The sequence below is a fragment of the Gallus gallus genome, chromosome 7 (genome assembly GCF_016699485.2).
Source record: "Gallus gallus isolate bGalGal1 chromosome 7, bGalGal1.mat.broiler.GRCg7b, whole genome shotgun sequence".
In the NCBI taxonomy this organism is placed as follows: domain Eukaryota; kingdom Metazoa; phylum Chordata; class Aves; order Galliformes; family Phasianidae; genus Gallus; species Gallus gallus.
The window spans coordinates 394169-412539 of record NC_052538.1 but is presented as its reverse complement, the minus strand read 5'-3'; the positions used below and the strand labels follow the sequence as shown (position 1 = coordinate 412539).

Below are 18371 nucleotides of genomic sequence, written 5' to 3'. Positions count from 1 at the left end.
AGGCGTTGTGCACTTGAGACAGTGTGGCCGCCCGGCCCGGGAAGCGGGGTTATGTCGCGGCGGGAGGAGGAGGAGACCGCCGAGCTGGGCTATAAGGGGGAGCTGAGCCGGAGGGTGAGTTGGTTGTGGCTCCAGGTGTAGCCCTGTGGCTTCTCGCGATGGGGCTGGGAAGGTGTAGTCGGTTAGGTGGTGTGTTGTGAAGAGGAGAAGTTGTTAGAGGCTGAGCTGCGTTGCGGCCTAGGCGGGAGCTGCTGTCGTGGGGGGAGCTCAGCGGCTGTGAGCGCTCCTACCAAACTGCTGTTTCGTTTTCATTGCCTCTGAGGTAGGCGCAGTGCGACCAGTTGAAGGAAGTATGTGCTTCATCTGTGTCTGTTGAGTAAGTCGTGAGGGAGTGCTACGAGGAGGCCGGTCGCTCAGGCCTCCTGTAAAGCAGTACTGTTGGCAGTGGTGCCCTTGTCTTTGTTCAGTGGGAATTCTGTCAGCCCTAGGGAGTTGCTCTCACCTAGAAAGTGATTTGCTTCCCTTACACTCATATCACAACAGATTAGCTGTGTTCTCTGTGTTTGTTTTTTTTTTGTCATTTAAGAGGCTAAAGAGTGAGGATATCAGCACAACAGAGCTTACAAGCTGTACAGCTGGAGTGCTTGGCTTACTCTGCGTCAGAAGATGGCACTGCTTTCTTGTCTTGTCTGTTGCAGTGATAAGCGTCACTTGTTAGCGTAGCTGCTGGTAAAACAGCCTTTTCTGTGTGCTCAGTTCAGTTTGGCTAATGCAGCCCTGTAGTAGTTACCTCCAGCCATATCAATTCCAGGAGGTAGAAAGGAGGAGTGGAGTAAGCTGTGTGTTTTGTGCTTGCAGAAAGCAGGGAGAGCTGAACCACTTCTGTTCTGTATTTCAGCTTTTTTGAAGGGCCCCTGATTGCTCTTTGTCTTTGGTGGCTGCTGTTGTCCAGGAAAACAGCAATGCTGGACTGCTTGTCAGTGCTGCTGACCTGGTGATGGTAGATTCAGCATAGGGTCTTTGTGCTAGAACTCCAGCATAGTAGAATTGGTTCTAATTCTCTTAGTACAATTTTATGGTTTTTTTTGGTTGGGTTTTTGATTTTGTAGGGGTTTTCTGTTTCTTTTACTATTTTTGTTTTGAGTCTGGAGAATATCAGACTATAAATTCTATTGTGGAGGTAAATTTTGTTTCTCAAAGTTGCTTGATGCTTTTGTTAATAGTTACTCACATGTTTGCTTGGTTTCTTCTGAGGAAGCTAGGGGCAAGTGATCTCAGATTCCTAAACAGTTAGGAGTACTTTAGCTTCCTGGTAATGACTGCTTTTGGAGGGTGGGAGCAATGCCAAACCATTCAATATAACCCCCTTCCAAAGCAGTTATTTAGACTGCTTCACTGTCTTATTGTTGAATTCATAACTTAGATTTCAAAAGAAGCATGCTAAGTGTAATGCAGTTATGTAGTCTAAAGAGTTGTAGTATGCTTGAAATAATGGGTAATCAAATAGCTTTTTCATTCTTATGTCCACTTTTACTTTATTGGTCTCTTGAGGGAACAGTGACATATATTCTACAAACTGTCTTTAAAATATGGATAGAGGTTTTTATCTCCAGGATTGCAACACAGTAGTTAGTTGTTAATAATTACGTTTATATGTGTCTTTTTTATTTCAGATTAAAGAACAGAAAGTTGTAGTTGATGAACTTTCTAATTTAAAGAAGAACAGGGTAAGTATTTACAAATTTTCTTTTGGCCACTTCATTTTAGCATCAGATAAACTTGTGTAGAGGCAAGAGGGCAAACAAAATTGTAGTATGAGTATGTTATCTTCAGATGTTGCACTAGAACTTTTAATGTAGATGTGGTATGCTGTCTGGTGTCAAAATGGTCTGTTCTCCACGTCGCTTGAGGGTTTATTTACACTTGTGCAGTGTAACACAGTGTGGTGATGGAAGACTTTGCTTTCTGTTTTAGTTGAATTTTTACATTATGATGTTTGAGGGGGTCAGATTATGTTAAAATCTTTCTGTGTATATGATATAAAATAAAATATGAGCCCCCCATGTATGAGGAAAGGAAAAATGCAGAATAGTTGTGTGTTCATCCTGAAATGTTTTGGTGCAGAGTAGAAGGTAGCCTTCTGACATAAAAGGGAAGGGTATCTCAGTAGATATTACATTAATTTCTGCTGCACTGTGGTTGCCTGCATATGTTACTTATACTTAATGCAGCACTGTTTTTATTTTACAGAAAGTTTATAGGCAGCAACCCAATAGCAATATATTCTTCCTTGTAGACCGAACAGAAGCACTGTCTCAATGCAAAAGTAAGTTTGCAATGCAAAAGGTAATAGTTGAACTGTTTAAAACCTCTTTGTAGCTGTTAAGGATTTCAAAGTTGTAGTAAATTGGAGAAGCTGGCAAGTGTGTGTTAGATACCAAGTGGACTTTGGATGTGCCTGCTTTTCTGGGTTGGATAGATGTGGTTTCCACTTGATTTGCATGTGTGGTAAAACAGCAAGTGCTGAAGATACAGGAGGGAGTCCTCCCACAGGGGAGTTGCTATTCTTAGTGCCCTTTGGGAAGCTGTCTATGCCTAGTTCCCCTCCTTTTTTTAATTATTAATCCTAAAGATTGCATGGGATGAGTGTGAAATATGAGTACGAAACAGGAGTATGAAACTGGAAGTGAAGCTAGAAATCTTTAGGTGGTTGGGAAAATGAATTTGTGGGATTATCAAGACAGGGAATGGAAGATAAAGAGATGTGATAATTGAACAAAGCTGTTAGAAATAAATTTAAAAGTACAAAATTAATCTCTGGAATGAACAGTTGCCAGTATCTTTTTTGAGTGGAGTTTACAGTGTTGACACATTGTCTATTCACTTTTCTTATTGCAAATTTGTAAATCATACTGATTACATAGGCAATAATTGGCCTTTCCTTTACATTATTAAACTTGTAGTATGGATTTGCTTGAGGGGGGGAAAAGATCATAATCTTTGTATAATTGAAGACAAATAGACTGCAGTGAGGTATGTTTCTTAGTTTTGTGTTCCTGTTTTTAATTGAACAAGTGACTAATGTTACTCATTTCTTAGATATAAACTTATTTACTTATTACTCTTGTTTTTTATCATGCAGATACATTAGATCAATTAAAGAAAGCACATCAAGAGTTGGAAAATTCAGAGAAGACTAAAGTCAAGAAATAGTCCTTCTGAATTCCAAGTCACCATGTGTGGTATTTGTTGTGTTGTTGCCTTATCTAGCCAGCATACTATTTGTGATTACTTCAGTAAGGATCTGCACTGCTGTCTTAGACGAAGAGGACCAGACAGTAGCCAACAGTTGATAAAGACTGTGTCTGAGCCATCCTATGAGTGTCTTTTTTCTGGCCATGTGCTTCACCTGAGGGGACTGATGACTCCTCAGCCACTGGAAGATGTCAATAACAATATTTTTCTTTGGAATGGAGAAATTTTTAATGGAGTGCATGTAGGAGATTCAGAGAATGACACTGAAGTTATGTTTCGTCATCTTGCACTATGCAGTAGTGAAGCTGACATTTTATCACTCTTCTCATCACTTCGGGGTCCATGGTCTTTTATTTATTATCAAGCATCTGGACACAGCTTATGGTTTGGTAGAGATTATTTTGGTCGTCGTAGTTTGCTTTGGCAACTCAGTAATGTGAGTGATGGTGCTTTCTGTCTCACATCTGTAAGTGTGAATTCAGAGTCTTGTAACCAATGTCAAGAAGTCCCAGCATCTGGTATTTTCAAAATGGATCTCAGAGACTGTGCAACGACTAAATCCTTGTCTTTAACGTTGTTTCCATGGAAGTACAAGTGCACAGAGAAAAATGAAGAAGAAATATTCATTGATGTTCTGGATCAAGTTTCAAAAGACTTACCAAATCATATCACTGTTGTGATGAATGAGTCAAAACTATGTCTCAGCGCACCAGTAATCCCCTTAAACAGAACAATTTCTGAAGCCTCAGTTGAACATGTGAGCAGTGATAGTAGCGAGACTAGCAGTGTGGTTTCCTTAGAAACTCTTCAGGGATATCTTGCAGTGGAGCACAAGAGAAAAGTAGTCCATCAGTTCATTGATGTTTTAGATGAAGCAGTAAAGAGACGAGTTCTATTACTCCGTAGAGGTGAAGATGAGGGAACAGGACAAGTTCAGGGTGTTTCTCCCAGGAAGGCTCATGTTGCAGTGCTTTTTTCTGGTGGCGTTGATTCTATGGTTATTGCAGCCCTTGCTGATCGACATGTTCCTTTGGAGGAACCAATTGATCTTCTCAATGTAGCTTTCATGACAAAAGAACAAACTAAGCGAACAGGTACCACTAAAAACTGTATCAGGCAAGAAATGCAGCTTGATTTGCATCGTGGTGAAGAAAATCATAAAGACCTTGATGCTAAAATGGGTGATGACTTATCTTGCTTTGATGTTCCTGACAGAATTACTGGTAGGGCGGGACTGAAAGAACTGGAAGCCCTTAACCCTTCAAGAACCTGGAACTTTGTGGAAATTAATGTCACACTCAAGGAATTGAAAGAGATGAGACGGCAATTCATTAATCACTTAATATATCCTCTGGATACAGTTTTGGATGACAGCATTGGCTGTGCTATCTGGTTTGCTTCCAGGGGAGAGGGTTATATTAATAAGCAAGGAGAAATGAAACCATATAAAAGTCCTGCAAAGGTACTGATTGTTTCATATATTGTTTTGTTTTCTTTCTTACACTTAATTTGTGAATGTGAAACAGCTTTGTTTCAGAAATTAGCACGGCTCTTTAATATTTACGAGGTTTCTGAAATTTAGTGGCAGAATACAATACTGATAATTTTTTAGTAATTCTGGAATTAAAACCTGCATTCAGTTATGGCTCTTCAACAAGCTTGAATAAGCAGTAGTGACTAGGAAAAAAGTCAGTGCCTATCATTCTCAATATCTTAACTCGGTAGTAGGCAAGTGCTCTTAATCAAATGGAACAAATCAATAAACTTAGTGTATTCTTCAGGTGCACGATTTATGTGACAAAGTAGCTATTAATAATGAGAGGTGACTGCTTGCCATCATTTGTAATTACAGTCTGACTGAATGCCTGTTCAAGCTGCGAAGAGTAATTTTCCTTCTTGCATCTTGTTTTTACGTGTGTAGTTCTAAGATCCATGATGTATTAATAGCCTCCCTAGACATTAAGGAAGATTTCTGTTGTTCTTTTTAGGTTGTGCTTACAGGAATTGGAGCAGATGAACAGCTTGCTGGGTATTCCCGACATCGCATTTGCTTCAGAAAATGTGGCCCAGAAGGTCTGAATAAGGAACTTGAAATGGAGTTAGGTCGCATTTCTTCTAGAAATCTTGGTAGAGATGACAGAATTATTGGTGATCATGGAAAAGAAGCCAGGTAATAGTAACGTGAAACAAAACTGATTTTACTGGTTAGGCTCTGCTTTTATCAGGCTGAGAAGAAGCTTTATTTGAAACTTGTTTGCACATTTTTTGTCTCTAATTTCTGTTCCATTTGTGTTAGGATCTACTCTTTAAAAAACAAACAAAAAAAACCAAGTAATCTGTAGTACCATGGCAGAGTTACTTAAGAGAATCTAGCAATGTGAACGTTGGATTTCCATCTGGATGTTTTAATAAGCAGCAACAGATGGAGAAAGCAAAATCCAAGTGGGTTTTATCATTTTAAGTGCAGCAGTTTTCTCAGCTTTGTAGTGTTCTGTTGCTGTAACTTGGGGAGTGACTCTGGAGAATGACAACCTCCGAACTGTGATGCACCAGCATAAAGGCTGCATATTCCTGCCCATGCAATAAAAGCATGATCGATAGCCCATGCATTTCCAGGTCAGTGAGTCAGAATACTTAAACTGGTTTTTTTTTGAGTTTACTTCCTCCGCACTAGCACTCACTGACTTACCAAAAAATCCCTCTAGCTGTTGTCTGATACAGTGGCTGTTCAAGTGCGTGAAAGGTTTTATTAATGTGATCTTTGTGCCCAACAGTGTCTTTCCACTTATGTTCTTAATCACATTGTTTCAGTTTAACAAGAAGTGGTTGCAGTGGTGGACAGGTGTTAATTGTGCTTGTGAATAGATATAAATGCCTGGTGTTCAGATGGCTGTGAGGAATTTTTTGTGAACACTTTAGTTTCAAAGTTATGGTGTAGCTTTATACAGCATTTTTTTTTGTAACACTTTGAAGTCATCTTGGAGTGTTACTTCAAAATTAGAAAACTGCTGGGCTTCTGAGTTTGTCATATGTTTTACCTACCCTCTCAGACAATATAGCTGCTTTGGAGACTTCTCTCAGTACCATGCCACTAATGTTTAAGGCACATCTGTTCTTCCCAATGTCTTCAGGTTTCCTTTTATTGATGAAGATGTTGTTTCATTCCTCAATTCACTGCCCATCTCAGAAAAAGCAGACTTGACTTTACCTCGAGGAGTTGGTGAGAAACTGATTCTGCGCCTTGGAGCCAAGGAACTTGGCCTTGAAGCTGCAAGCATTTTGCCAAAAAGGGCTGTACAGTTTGGATCTCGGATTGCAAAACTGGAGAGCAACAATGAAAAAGCATACCACACATGCAGCAGACTGAAGTTATTTTAGTAGATGAATTACAAAACTACATCTTAAGATATTATTTATCTTATATGTAAATTCAGTAAATCTTTGGGATTTTTTAAAATGTTTGGCTTGGTTTGTTTGTTTTACACACACTTTTAGTCATCAGAATAATACATGTAGGTAAGTACTTATACTGGACACATTATGAATGCATCCTTAGGGGAGATGGGAACGCTGGTCTCCGTGGAGTTGAGGATAGACACAGGCTGGCACTTCTTTTCACCCTTCCTCAGCAGAGTGCCTACTGAATCCTCCAGTCTGTCAGGTTATGGTTATAGAAGGGGGAATGCGTTGAGGAGCTGACCTGGATTGCTAGAGCTGAGGGTCCTGGGCCACACTGCCTCTTGGGGGCTGCCATCTATGCGTGGCACTTTTCCTTTTGTTATTTGAGAAACAGGCTGCCCTTGCCTCAACTACTGAGGGCTGCCCAGTGTGGCCTGTGCACCAGGGCTGGGATGGTTGGTGGCCCCAGGACTAAGGCTCCCTCTGCTCCCAGGGGATCTCTGGGATAATCTCTGCAGTATCTTCTTCGTCCTCCACTGGTTTCCTGACATCTTGCTTCTTTTAGCTTGAGCTCTGCTGCTTCTGCAGCTACAAGGCATACTTTGTGTAGCTCAAGGAAGATCTCTGAAAGAAAGCAAATGCAGAAGACCTAGCTTAAAAACAAAAATAATCACTTGGGCTTTGTATCTGGATGATAGGGTTGAAATAGAAATATTCATACTAGCATAAAATCTAGTTGTATGCAAAGCACTGCGTAGCTGTTTTCTACAAATAATCTATTGTAATGGTGCAAATGAAATTTCACAACAATTTGGAACTGGGGAGAATTATTTCAAAAGCATCATTTTCAGAATGCTTCAGAGCATTGGCAGTTTCCTGGTGCTCTGAGGAAAATTGACTTCCTTCTACATTACTTTCATATTGGCAAGATTTATTCGATCACCCCCTCCTGAAGCAGGTAGAGATCAGACCAAAGGACCATTGATCTGATGAAATGTGAACGTTATTTGGTTACTCTGTAGTGGTGTTACAGTACTTCTACAGTTGTGCCTTACCTTTTTTCTAGGGTTCCTAGAAAAAGTTGTGTATTGTATACCCAGGAAAATAGTTTCTTTTCCAAATTAAGTCTTAATTTTTACAAATACATACATACATGAGAAATTTTGGAAGGGTTCTAGGTAGTTTTATGTATCAGCCTTAATAAGAAACAATATGTAGTTGTCAGGTCATGGCCTGAAGCAGTGATGGAGCACCTGGTGGGAAGGCGGGGCCAATCCAGGGGAGCTCAGGTGTAAGCAATGCATCTGAGTAACCAGAAGGGTGGAGCCAGGATGCACCCCTTCCCAGAGCTCCTTTAAGGGTTGGGTTGGCAGTGGAGATGAGAGTATCTTGCTGGAGATCCCTCCATACCTCAGGCCTTCTGAAAGTAAGCAGTTTCTTTCCCTTATTTCTGTATCTATTGCTGTTGGGTTTGAGCAAATCCTTGCTTGCTGCAGCCTGAGATCTTGCTGCTCTGCTGTCACTGTTGCACTATCACTTTATGTTGTGCAATTTGGTTTTAGCATTTTGGTTTTCAGTTTAACCTGTTACCTATAAACAACAAATTCACCATTATTCCTTAAAGTGTGGCTATCACTATTACTTGTGGTTTCTTGGCTAAGTATTTGTTTCCATAAGGGGAAAAAATAATAGCTATTTAATACTTTTTTATATACATACTATTTAATACTTTTTTAATACATATTGAGATTGTACTCTCTAACGTATCAGAGGAAACTGAAGTAATGTTTGTTTTTTTTAGTGTCCTTAGGAAACATAGTGGTTTCTTGCAAATACTGCTGTAAATCTTGGTTAAATAATATTCTGTTGTTGCTGTTAATGGCATCTCAAAGTATTGCGTTTGAAATACTGGAGAATGTTCTTGAGGGATACTCAGGCCTGATAAAAGTGTTACATAGAGCTGAACGAGCTGATGAGGCAACCTAGTGGTCAAACTTGGCAGCACAGGAAAATGCTTGTGCCTTGTTTGCTGGGACAACAGCGAGCAGCACATTACCACGTCCCCTAGTTGGCTGGCTTCGAGCAGAGACAAAACGCTGCCTCATAGATCTTCCCACTGAACTGCTGGGCCAGCTAAAAAAACAAGTACACTCCCTGACAGCATCATTGCTAGCATTGGTGGATTCAGGTATGCACTTCTAAGACCAAGAAACCCATTGGACTTCTGAGAGATGATGGCTGGTGGAATTCACTGGCTAAAACCCTTCAGCTATTTAGATGTGAAATAGCACAGCACCTGTCAGTTTCCTTCAGCTTGCCATTATAGAAAAGCTGAACAAATTTTAATCAGGACTGAATACATAGTGTAAGTATGAGGTGTACATACCCAAAGAGAAGCATACTGGGTTCTTTGTTGTTTTTATCAGTAAGTGTTTCAGTTGCATTAACAACTGTACAACTCAAGCATATTTAACAAAGATAAAACTTGATGGATTTTGTGCTTACTTAATTTGTTCAACTTTAAAAACAGAATGACTCATGAGATGACATAAACTGATTACTTTCTATGCATTGTAACAATATCCTGAAGGTTAGCACGGGGTGAAGACAAGGCATACCTATTTGTGTATATGCTGGTAGTGCAGGGCTGCAAGATCTCTCTGCAGGTCAGCTAGCCTATGATCTTGTTCTAGATAATGAATTATTTGCAGAGCATTACTAAGAATTACTTTACTTCCTAACACCCAGTGATTGAGGAGCCTGTTCCATTAACTATCCTTACTTCTATGTGTGGAAGAATAGATTGCTAGAGGTTTACCATTTCTGTATGTTCTGTTGTTTTTGCTATGTCTATAATTGCTCTTTCGCTTCAATTTCTATTCCCAAAACATGGCTAAGGCTTGTGCAATTGCCAGTAAATCATGCCTTGTTCATTCTGTTTTTCCCAGTGTGAGATCTTCTATGCTAGAAATAGTGATATGGCAGTGCATGTGCTTGAATGCAGGCACACATTTGCAATGAAAAAAGACATTACTTATTCCTTGTAAATGTGAGAAGTTAATTTGTGGTTAAGAGTAACTGCCCCTTATTATAACATCCAGGCTGAAGTTACGTATGCATCAGTCTTCAATGTTTGAAGGAACAGTGATTTGCAGGGTGTATTATAAGAGGAAGAGAGTTTTGTTTATTCTGATGGTCTTGGGATTCAGCCACCAAATAATAGGAGTAGTAACAATTTAAGTCTCGGAGCAATAACATAATAAAAGGAATATTATATAAATTTGGACACTAAAATAAATGTTTCTTGAATGTCTGTATGAATTTGTTAGCTAAACTGTTAGCAAAGAAATCTCTTCATGAAGTGGCCTACTGCACAATTAAATTTGGCTTTTGGGTTTTGGATATCTTTTGAGATTAAAAAAGTATGTGTCACTCTAGTATGTTTGCAGAAGACTCAAAAGGCATAACTGCTGTTACATTCAGCACGCAAATATATGGCTTCTCGGCCCCAACTTCAAGAAGATCATCTCCGCACTACCAGAAATGGCTTTTCAGAAAGGTATTTACTTTACAGAGTACTGTGATAAAAATTCCTGATGAATTTTGTGGGCTGGTTGCCCACACAGCCTTTTCCATTAGTCTGCTTGTGGAGACGTTCAAGAAAGCACTTGACATCACCATACGCATTGATGGAATTACTCAATATTTAAGTTTCCATTGTATGAAGAAGTAAAATAGCTAAAAATTAAGACTCGCTCTGATGCAAAAAGACGATTAAGGTTTCAGAAGGAATGGGTTGAAGCACTGTCTGTACAGCTGCTACTCCACCTCCTGGAGAGATGTGGTTCTGAGCAACAGTGATGCTGAATTACCACTTAGTATAAAGACTTCTGCTTTTTCTTTTTAGCTAGTATTTGAGGCCTATCTTCTTGCCATTGTTCTGATTTCTGTGGATGCTTTCTGTCTCTTTTCTCAATTATAATTTCTTCAACTCTGTGTACATCTTTCTGAATCTTCATTTAGTCTGTGTTTTGAATCTTGTTGCGAAGTGATAAATTGCTGTATAAACTTATATAATACATTTTCTTCTGATGAAGTGGTTACATGAATAAGAAAATACATCTGAAGTAAGGATAAGAACTGTATTTCTTCAATGTTTGTACAGCCCCAGGCACTGAGCTTAGGTACCAGACTGCTCACAATCTGCTATGAGCAGTATACCGGGACAAAGCAGTTACCCATCTAACGAATAACCTCAGCAGAGATGGAAGAATGAACCAGAACTTTGTAAAGGAAGTTCAACAAGATAGACAAGCATGGCAGCCTTATGGTACTGTATACTGTACTTCTACAGATGCTTCACAGAAGTTTAAAAATAATGTCTTCTAGAGAACATATATAGAAAGTTTCTATTGAAGAAACATTCATAAAATTGGTTTCTGTATAGCTGCATGCTTATAATCTGTGCTTAGAAGTGTCAACTGGCTACATCAAAAAGGTACTTCTATTTTTAAGGGTATATTGCATCTATAGCTGCTTTCTTTGTAAGCATATATGCAAACTTTTTCTACAGTGACTTCTGTTTAAAAAAAAAATTGGTTTTGTACAGCTGTCTTAAGCTTAGAAACCATATGTTTGTAGCATCCAATGGGTTTTAGTCTAATTTAGTCTATTCTTTCTTTATTTTTGAGTCATCTACACCATCACGGTTGCAGAAGTTGCTTACATTTCCAGTATTCTTAACCTTCCTCTTTGCCTTGAGTCTATCTTTTTAACTTCATCTGGTTCTCCTTTCTTGTATTAGAACAGACTATGAACAGTCCTGCCGTTCTTTGTTTTTAAGAGGCTGAGAAGTACTAACCTAGTTAATTACTTCTTGTAAGGAAGCTATTACATACCAGTGATTGTTCCTTCCACCCTTTTGAGTACTGTTTCTGTTTTTAATGGAATTTCATATATATTCCTCTGTAGTTGGACGTGCTACGTGGAATATTTCAAGGCTGACAGTTGGGCAGATGTTTCTGAGAATTCTGATTAACTTTAGCCTTTAAGATGATGTCCTAAATAACAAAAGCCAGCAGGAATGTCTGCCTGACAGGAGAGACTATATGCCTAATTTGTGTTGCATCTTCCTCTTGAGTTTTTACCAAAATATAGTACCTGTTCACCACCTCAGACAACTCGATTGTCTAACTAATAGAATTTGTGTTTACATTGAGGCAATTCTAAATACACGCATCGTGAATTAGAAAATGTCAGCCAAAATTAAGACAAGCTTAGTACTGTATTTATTCCAGTTACAACCTATGCCATGAAGAATTAAATCTAGTACTGATTGTCAAAAGGCAAGGTTAAATAACACATTATTCACATCAAAACCCAAAACTTGGATCTTAGCAGCCCATTTTTACTATTAACTATATTAAACTGTTATTCTTTTTAGAAAAAAATAGTGCTAGCCATTTAACCCCAGATGTTAATTTCTGTGAGTAGGAATAATTTTCTTGCACTAGCAGAGGAAAAGTAGGTGCAGTTAAAAATTCAGTTGTATTGGCACAGCTACCACATGGAGATGTATTTATTTCTCTGATGGGCGTTATTTCAACACCTGTAGGCCACAAAGTCAGTACATGAAAACTGTCTCAATGCTGTTACACTGAATAATTTGTAGCTGCATTTATTGTATTAGTTTATGACTTAACATGCTGACCATTGTATCTTCCTTAGTCTTGGCACTTTGATGGAATCCTCTTCAACTCTTTTGGAAATATCAATTCCAAGGGGAGCTCTAGAAAATAAGGTGACCCATATGTTAAAAGGTAAGAAACATTACTGCTATGGTAAGATGACAGTCCTCTGTTGCTCAGATGTGTAGATTCACAGACCTTTTGTATCATCAGCCTGGGACCTGGGCAGCATTTTCACAAATACCTTCCTTGCACTGTAAGACTGTGACTAAGAAAATGGTCTGCTCAAGCCTGTGCCCAACAACATCTCTAGAGTGGAGTGGGGAATTGGCTACATTTTCAGCTGTTGGAAACTCATGAAGTTCTGTGATTTCACGGCCATCTTTTAGGTAAGTTATTCAGGTTCTGCTTTGAGCTGATAATGTTTTACATCCCAGTGATGAACACGAGACACACTAGAGATTCACAGGTATTTTTCTGTGATAACTGTATGGCATGTATAGTTACAGTTAAGATAACTTTGTGTTTTACTCATTGAGATATATATATATATAACAAATTTTGTTTTTTGAAAAACTGTATTTTTACCATTTTACTCCTGTGAAAATCCTGAGAGAAATTTCTCTCCTGAAACCCTCCAAGTGTGTGTTTTCTTGGCACTGGAAAAGGCAGAAACTGAACAAAAACTTAAGACCTTAAGACCAGCTGGTACTTATAACATAAGGGCGGGTAGTGACAGGAAGAGAGGAATTGACTTTACACTGGAAGAGTTTTGACTAGGTATTAGGAAGATATTCTTTACTGCGAGGGTGGTGAGACAGTGGAACAGGTGCCCAAGAGGTTGTGGATGCCCCCTCCCTGGAAGCATTCAAGGCCAGGCTGGATGGGGCTGTGAGCAACCTGGTCTACTGGGAGGTGTCCCTGCCTATAGCAGGGGGTTGGAACGAGATGATCTTAAAGGTCCCTTCCAACACAAAACATTCTATGATTATGAAAACACAGTTTGACTCAGAGCATTTAGATTTATGACTGCATCAACTAAGAAGCTAGGGAGAGCATATTGTTTAACCTGCTCCTGTTTCCATACTACCACAGTAATAGGTAAACACATAAAACTTTATGATGTATGGTAATTGAAATCTCAGAGTCAAAACAAATTTAAACACTGAAGATTATAGAATCATAGCAGGGTTTGTGTTGCAAGGGACCTCAAAGATAATCTAGTTCCAACCCTCTGCTGGGGGCAGGGTTCCCAGCCACTAAATCAGGCCCCAGATCAGGCTACCCAGGGCCCCGTCCTATCTGGTCTTGAACATCTCCAGAGAAGGGGCATTCACAGCCTCTCTGGTGCCCAGTGACTGCACCCTCTTGAGTGAAGAATTTACACTTAATATCTAATCTAAATTTCTCCTCTTCCAATTTACAGCCATTCCCCTTTATCCTATCACTTACAGATCATGTAAAAAGCTGGTCTCCCTCCTTTTAATAAGTTTCCCTCGAGTACTGAAAGAGGATGACTTTTACTTAACAGCTACATAGAAAAGGAAGAGATGGTAACTTTTCAAGTTCACATGCTCTGTAGAGACACTGCTCATCACTTTATGCTAGTCTGTACTTCCCATTTCAATGAGTACAGTGAATAAATGAAGAAACAGACTGTGAATGAACTGAGTCACTTACTTTGGTTCGTAGCGGATGCCATCAGTACTGTATAAAATACCACATCCTGCACGCAACCTTTCAATGCCATTCCTAAGCAAGAAAGCAATTACATATAAGCGTGTCATAACTGTCTGAATATATAAATATATGGTTTATTCACCATATACAGAAATGCCCAATTCTGATGAATTTTAAAGCATGTTGCAGAAAAACACAAAGGAAAACAGCCCTTACCATGCAATCATAACACCATTATCGGTGCACAGCCTTGGAGGAGGAGACAGAAAAGCAAAACCGTTTGCATTTGCCAGAGTCTGCAGTCCTTTTCTGATATACTGATTACTTGCAACTCCTCCTGATACAACCTAACAGCAGTTTTCAGTTGGGGAAAGAAAAAAAAGGCATTAACTCAAAAGAAAGGACTTGTAGGTCAAACTAAACTAGCAGCCTATCTAAAAAACAAATTCATCACAAAGTTTTGAAGATGGCAATTAAAAAAATATATTTGAAGCTTAAGCCATTTTTGAAGATTGAAGCCTATCAGAAAAGAATGTGAGCGTATTATAGCTAAAAACAATTCCTGAGTGAAAGTATGCTATCAGCAGAACAGCTATCAAGTACTGGGCTGCCCTAGATCAAACTGTGTGACATGAGCTGTTAGAAAAGGTCAGGTTAGTTGGTATGAAAATCCCCTTCTAGCTTAAAAATCAACTATGAAAGATGTCATTTAAATACCTGAAATTATTATTACTTTAATCCTAATATTTTAGCTAAGTTTAATACATACTGACATCTTCCTTATCTGTCAGTATGATTAGTTCTATCATGGGGAAAAAGTACAAGGAAATCTGCATCCTGAATGATGTTACATTTAAGTATTAAAAGCAACATGCAAAATGACACAAAACTAATGTATACCCACCAGAGTTGCAGTATTTGGTAATAATATGCTGTTTTTCATGCAGAAGAGCATGGCTCGGTGTGTCCGCTGGATAATATGAGCAGCCACTACATGCTGTGCAGCAGCAGCGATGTCCTTAACGCAGGACAGGATTTCCCCTTCTTGAATACCTATGAAAATGTGTGATCAGATGAGTTTTCCTGATCATAGCTCATGCAGTACGTGGTTTGTATCTGACTTTAAAAGTACCTTCTTCTTTTTCTTTCTGAAGAATGGCTTTGTTGACAAGGCTCTGAAGTCCGGAGAAAGAAAAATCACAGTTACGGTACTGTTGCATGGGAAGTCTGAAAGTGTACTGTTGCCAGTCTCCGGTTTGAGCCAGGTGCTCTATTGCCTTCCCCCCGGCCATGCTGTGGCACTCCGGGTGCTTCACTAAAGAGAGCCTTCTTGCTACCTAAGGAGAAAACAGACAGACTCAAAATAGAGAACTCCTGTAACTGCTTCACTTTATGCAGTCAGTGGTCTTTTTTACTACAGCAATAAGAAATGCAATTCCAGAACAATTAGAGAAAGCAGGAGGAACAGCAGATTTTGCAGATGTTAATTACTCAACTTTTAGGAAACATACACAGACTCTCATACCGTATTACGAGGTAAACAGGAGCAAAGTTGGTTTCAACCCTCAGCCATTTCCCATTCCACCCCTCTTTTTTTAATGCATGAACACAAATATAATTTGTTTAAAAACTATGCTTGTTTGAGAACAAAGTTGGAAGTGCCCAATTTTATAGAATGCACTCAGTAACCCAAGCAATGCAGACCCTCAAAGCCAAACCAGGCTTTTCCAACTATTAAAGGAACAAATAACAAAAGAAGTAGAAACAAATGTTTTAATATGTATTGGTTTAGGTCTGACAGCATCCTTTAAAATGCTACTATTGATCTTATCAAGTTAATACAACTCATTTGTACAATGGTAGTCATCAAACCTCCCATAACCAGCTTTGGTTATGTTATCTATTTGCTGAAATACAATTAATAAGCTATTTAGTACAGGTATGACCAAAGCGCATAGATTTCCAATAGTCTCTTGCATCTTAAAGTTATATTTCAAAATAGACAAAAGCAAACATAATGTAAAGCTCCTATCACATTATATTGCTGTACTCAGGCTAATGCTAATACTATGATTAAGTAGCTTAACTGCAATACAAGGAAAGCAAGTAGATTCATGTATTCATTGAAACATTACCTTATCCAGCATGTCACCTGGTGCTATATCTATGGACTGTCCAAGCAGAAGGAAATCTGAAACTCCTCGTGCTACTGCCAAGATGCAGTGACCTCCGGAGAGTAAAAGAACTAAGAAGGGAAATTCTACTTGCTCTGTCAGTCTGATGGTAAGTGCGTGAGCCTCCATGTGATGAATGGGTATGAAAGGCTTCTGGTACCTGTCCACCAGCTGTAAGCTGTACTGCAGTCCCACCTCCAGGCTCAGCGCAAGTCCTGGTTTCACTGTAGTTGCAATAGCAGCAAGTTCATTTACAGAAACTCCACTGGCACTGAGTGCTTCCTTTACTACTTGCTGGATGCTTTCTCTGTGAAGCTGCTGTGCTACATGAGGAATTATTCCACCTGCTCTGGTTAGAAACAAGTAATTGTAATATATTTGCATTTCTTAACAATCACAACAGTAGATTTTTCAACACCTTGTCATGTTGCTACACCCTGCCCATTTCTTTAGGATGTTTTCAAATGCCTTGTTTAGTCTAAATGACATGAACTGTATCTGTGTACTGAATGGAGCATAATTATCACTGGGGCATCAGGAAATAATCTAACTTTCCTTTTCTTGGTATGCGTTCCTCTTAAATCTATCTCCATACCATTCCAAAGCAATGGCTGAAAGTTAACACAGCCCTCCACTTGCCAGTTGATGGACTGAGCAACCAATGCCTATTTCTGATTAATTTTCACTTAACTGAAAATATTTCATGGTTTTAGTAGCACTAACGTTACGTTTAATCAAACTAGACGAAGAATCAATGTATTTTTGTGGAAAGAAATTAGCACGAGAAGATGAAACTTATTAAATGCACACCGTTTCTTTCTACAGCCTTGCAGAGCGAGCTGGGGACAAAAAAAGATGGGTCTTTATATGAGAGGTAATGGCCTTAAGTTGTGCCAGTGAAGGTTCAGATTGGATATTAGGAAATACTTATTCCCAGGAGTGGTGAGGCACTGCGTAGGCTGCCCGGGGAGGCAGTGGGGTCACCGTCCCTGGAGGTGTTCATGGGAAGGGTAGGTGTGGCACTGAGGGATGGAGTTAGTGGGCACAGTGGTGATGGGCTGATGGTTGGACTTGACCATCTTAGAGGACTTTTCCAACCTTAATGACTTTGCGATTCTGTGATACACTCCTCACATCCATTTTCCTGAAACACTTTGCTGCAGGTGATATCACAGAGAGCAGCAGCATCACTACTGAGCATCTTCAGCCACCGCTGCAGTTGCGTGAGAAGGCACTGTGGGCTGTACGTGCTTACTTGAGGTGGACCTCCTTTTGGCTCTGCAGCGCTTCTCCCAGCACCGTTCCCGCCTCGTCCAGCACCGCCGCGCCCGTGTCGTCACAGCTGGTTTCGATGCCCAGCACAAGTCTCGGGGGCCTCACATGGCGCGGGGGGCCGCTCAGCCCTGCGGCCATGCTGTGCCTCACGGGCTGCAGGAAGCGCAGGGCCGTGCTGCCCATGGGCAGCAGCTGGGCTCGTGGGGACGCCTGGAAAGGAGCTGCACAGTTCATCGTTACTGAGGGCTTTCCGAGTACATGCTATTACACAACTAATGTAAATTTGCTGATTGTACAGAGAACACACCAGTAATATCTATGTATCCTGAAGTCTTGAGTTTATAACTTACATTGCTGTGGAAAGGTGACGTTACCATGGAAGTTATGGAATAGCCAACCCATTATAAGAGCTTAACAAAACCTGGCGTTGTTCCTGAAGGAGGTGGGGCCCAGGAGGGCGCCCGCCCGCCGCCCTTCCCGCAGCCCGGAGGAGGGGACGCTTCGCCCCGCCCCGGTGCTGCAGCGCGACCGCGATCCGAGCCCGGCTCCTGCCTGCAGTCAGCTTTACCTCCGCGTGTTCCTTGTGCCGTTCTGCTGCCCGAGACTTGATGTGTAAAAGCCTGCAAAGGGGGCGCGGCGCAGTAACCGCCGGGGGCGGCTCGACCACCACCACTCCACAGCCCCAACCTCAGCCTTCCCGCCGGCCGCGGGGCGGGGCAGACCCCGGAAGTGACGTTGCCGCTGTTCGGTGGCGGCGGCGCCATCTTAGTGAGGGGCGCAGCGCGCCCCCTGCCGGCACCGCGGCTCCATCACCGCCCGGGCCGCGGGACCCTCCGCGCGCTGCTCGCTCGGCGCCCGTCTCACTGCCGCCAGCGCGGAACGGTGACTTTCAGGAGCGCTG

The 18371-nt window shown here is 40.6% G+C and overlaps 2 protein-coding genes across 10 annotated transcripts; one reads left to right on the top strand and one right to left on the bottom strand.

The window, feature by feature from the left end:
- The first annotated feature begins 15 nt into the window (after positions 1 to 15).
- Positions 16 to 6712, top strand: ASNSD1 (asparagine synthetase domain containing 1). 2 transcript variants are annotated; one of them, NM_001006509.2, is made up of 6 exons: positions 16 to 114; positions 1674 to 1727; positions 2251 to 2326; positions 3143 to 4717; positions 5244 to 5425; positions 6387 to 6712. In NM_001006509.2, exons 4-6 carry the CDS (start codon positions 3236 to 3238, stop codon positions 6631 to 6633), a joined length of 1911 nt encoding a protein of 636 aa, NP_001006509.2. In that variant the 5' UTR covers positions 16 to 114; positions 1674 to 1727; positions 2251 to 2326; positions 3143 to 3235; the 3' UTR covers positions 6634 to 6712. The 2 variants fall into 2 exon arrangements, with proteins under 2 accessions (NP_001006509.2, NP_001384341.1); NM_001397412.1 differs by lacking the exon at positions 2251 to 2326.
- OSGEPL1 (O-sialoglycoprotein endopeptidase like 1) lies at positions 6614 to 18350 on the bottom strand. 8 transcript variants are annotated; one of them, XM_025152269.3, is made up of 9 exons: positions 18039 to 18350; positions 17451 to 17691; positions 16157 to 16544; positions 15154 to 15358; positions 14926 to 15074; positions 14238 to 14368; positions 14022 to 14093; positions 12365 to 12442; positions 6614 to 7278 (listed from the first exon to the last, which is right to left on the bottom strand). In XM_025152269.3, coding segments are annotated over exons 1-9 (1461 nt in total). In that variant the 5' UTR covers positions 18235 to 18350; the 3' UTR covers positions 6614 to 7277. The 8 variants fall into 8 exon arrangements, with proteins under 8 accessions (XP_025008037.2, XP_004942455.2, XP_046799925.1 ...); XM_004942398.5 differs by lacking the exon at positions 12365 to 12442; XM_046943969.1 differs by lacking the exon at positions 17451 to 17691 and having other exon boundaries at positions 18039 to 18195.
- Positions 18351 to 18371: the final 21 nt, after the last annotated feature.

Bases quoted from the DNA above. Each gene is read 5' to 3' on its own strand.
- OSGEPL1 (XM_004942397.5), bottom strand. From the start codon at position 18,234: ATGGCGCCGCCGCCACCGAACAGCGGCAACGTCACTTCCGGGGTCTGC. The intron at 16,545-17,450 runs GTAAGCACGTAC...GTTTCTAACCAG, and splicing joins CAAAAGGAGGTCCACCTCAA to AGCAGGTGGAATAATTCCTC. The intron at 15,359-16,156 runs GTAATGTTTCAA...TTTTCTCCTTAG, and splicing joins CAGGTGACATGCTGGATAAG to GTAGCAAGAAGGCTCTCTTT.
- ASNSD1 (NM_001397412.1), top strand. From the start codon at position 3,236: ATGTGTGGTATTTGTTGTGTTGTTGCCTTATCTAGCCAGCATACTATT. The intron at 4,718-5,243 runs GTACTGATTGTT...TGTTCTTTTTAG, and splicing joins CATATAAAAGTCCTGCAAAG to GTTGTGCTTACAGGAATTGG. The intron at 5,426-6,386 runs GTAATAGTAACG...CAATGTCTTCAG, and splicing joins GATCATGGAAAAGAAGCCAG to GTTTCCTTTTATTGATGAAG.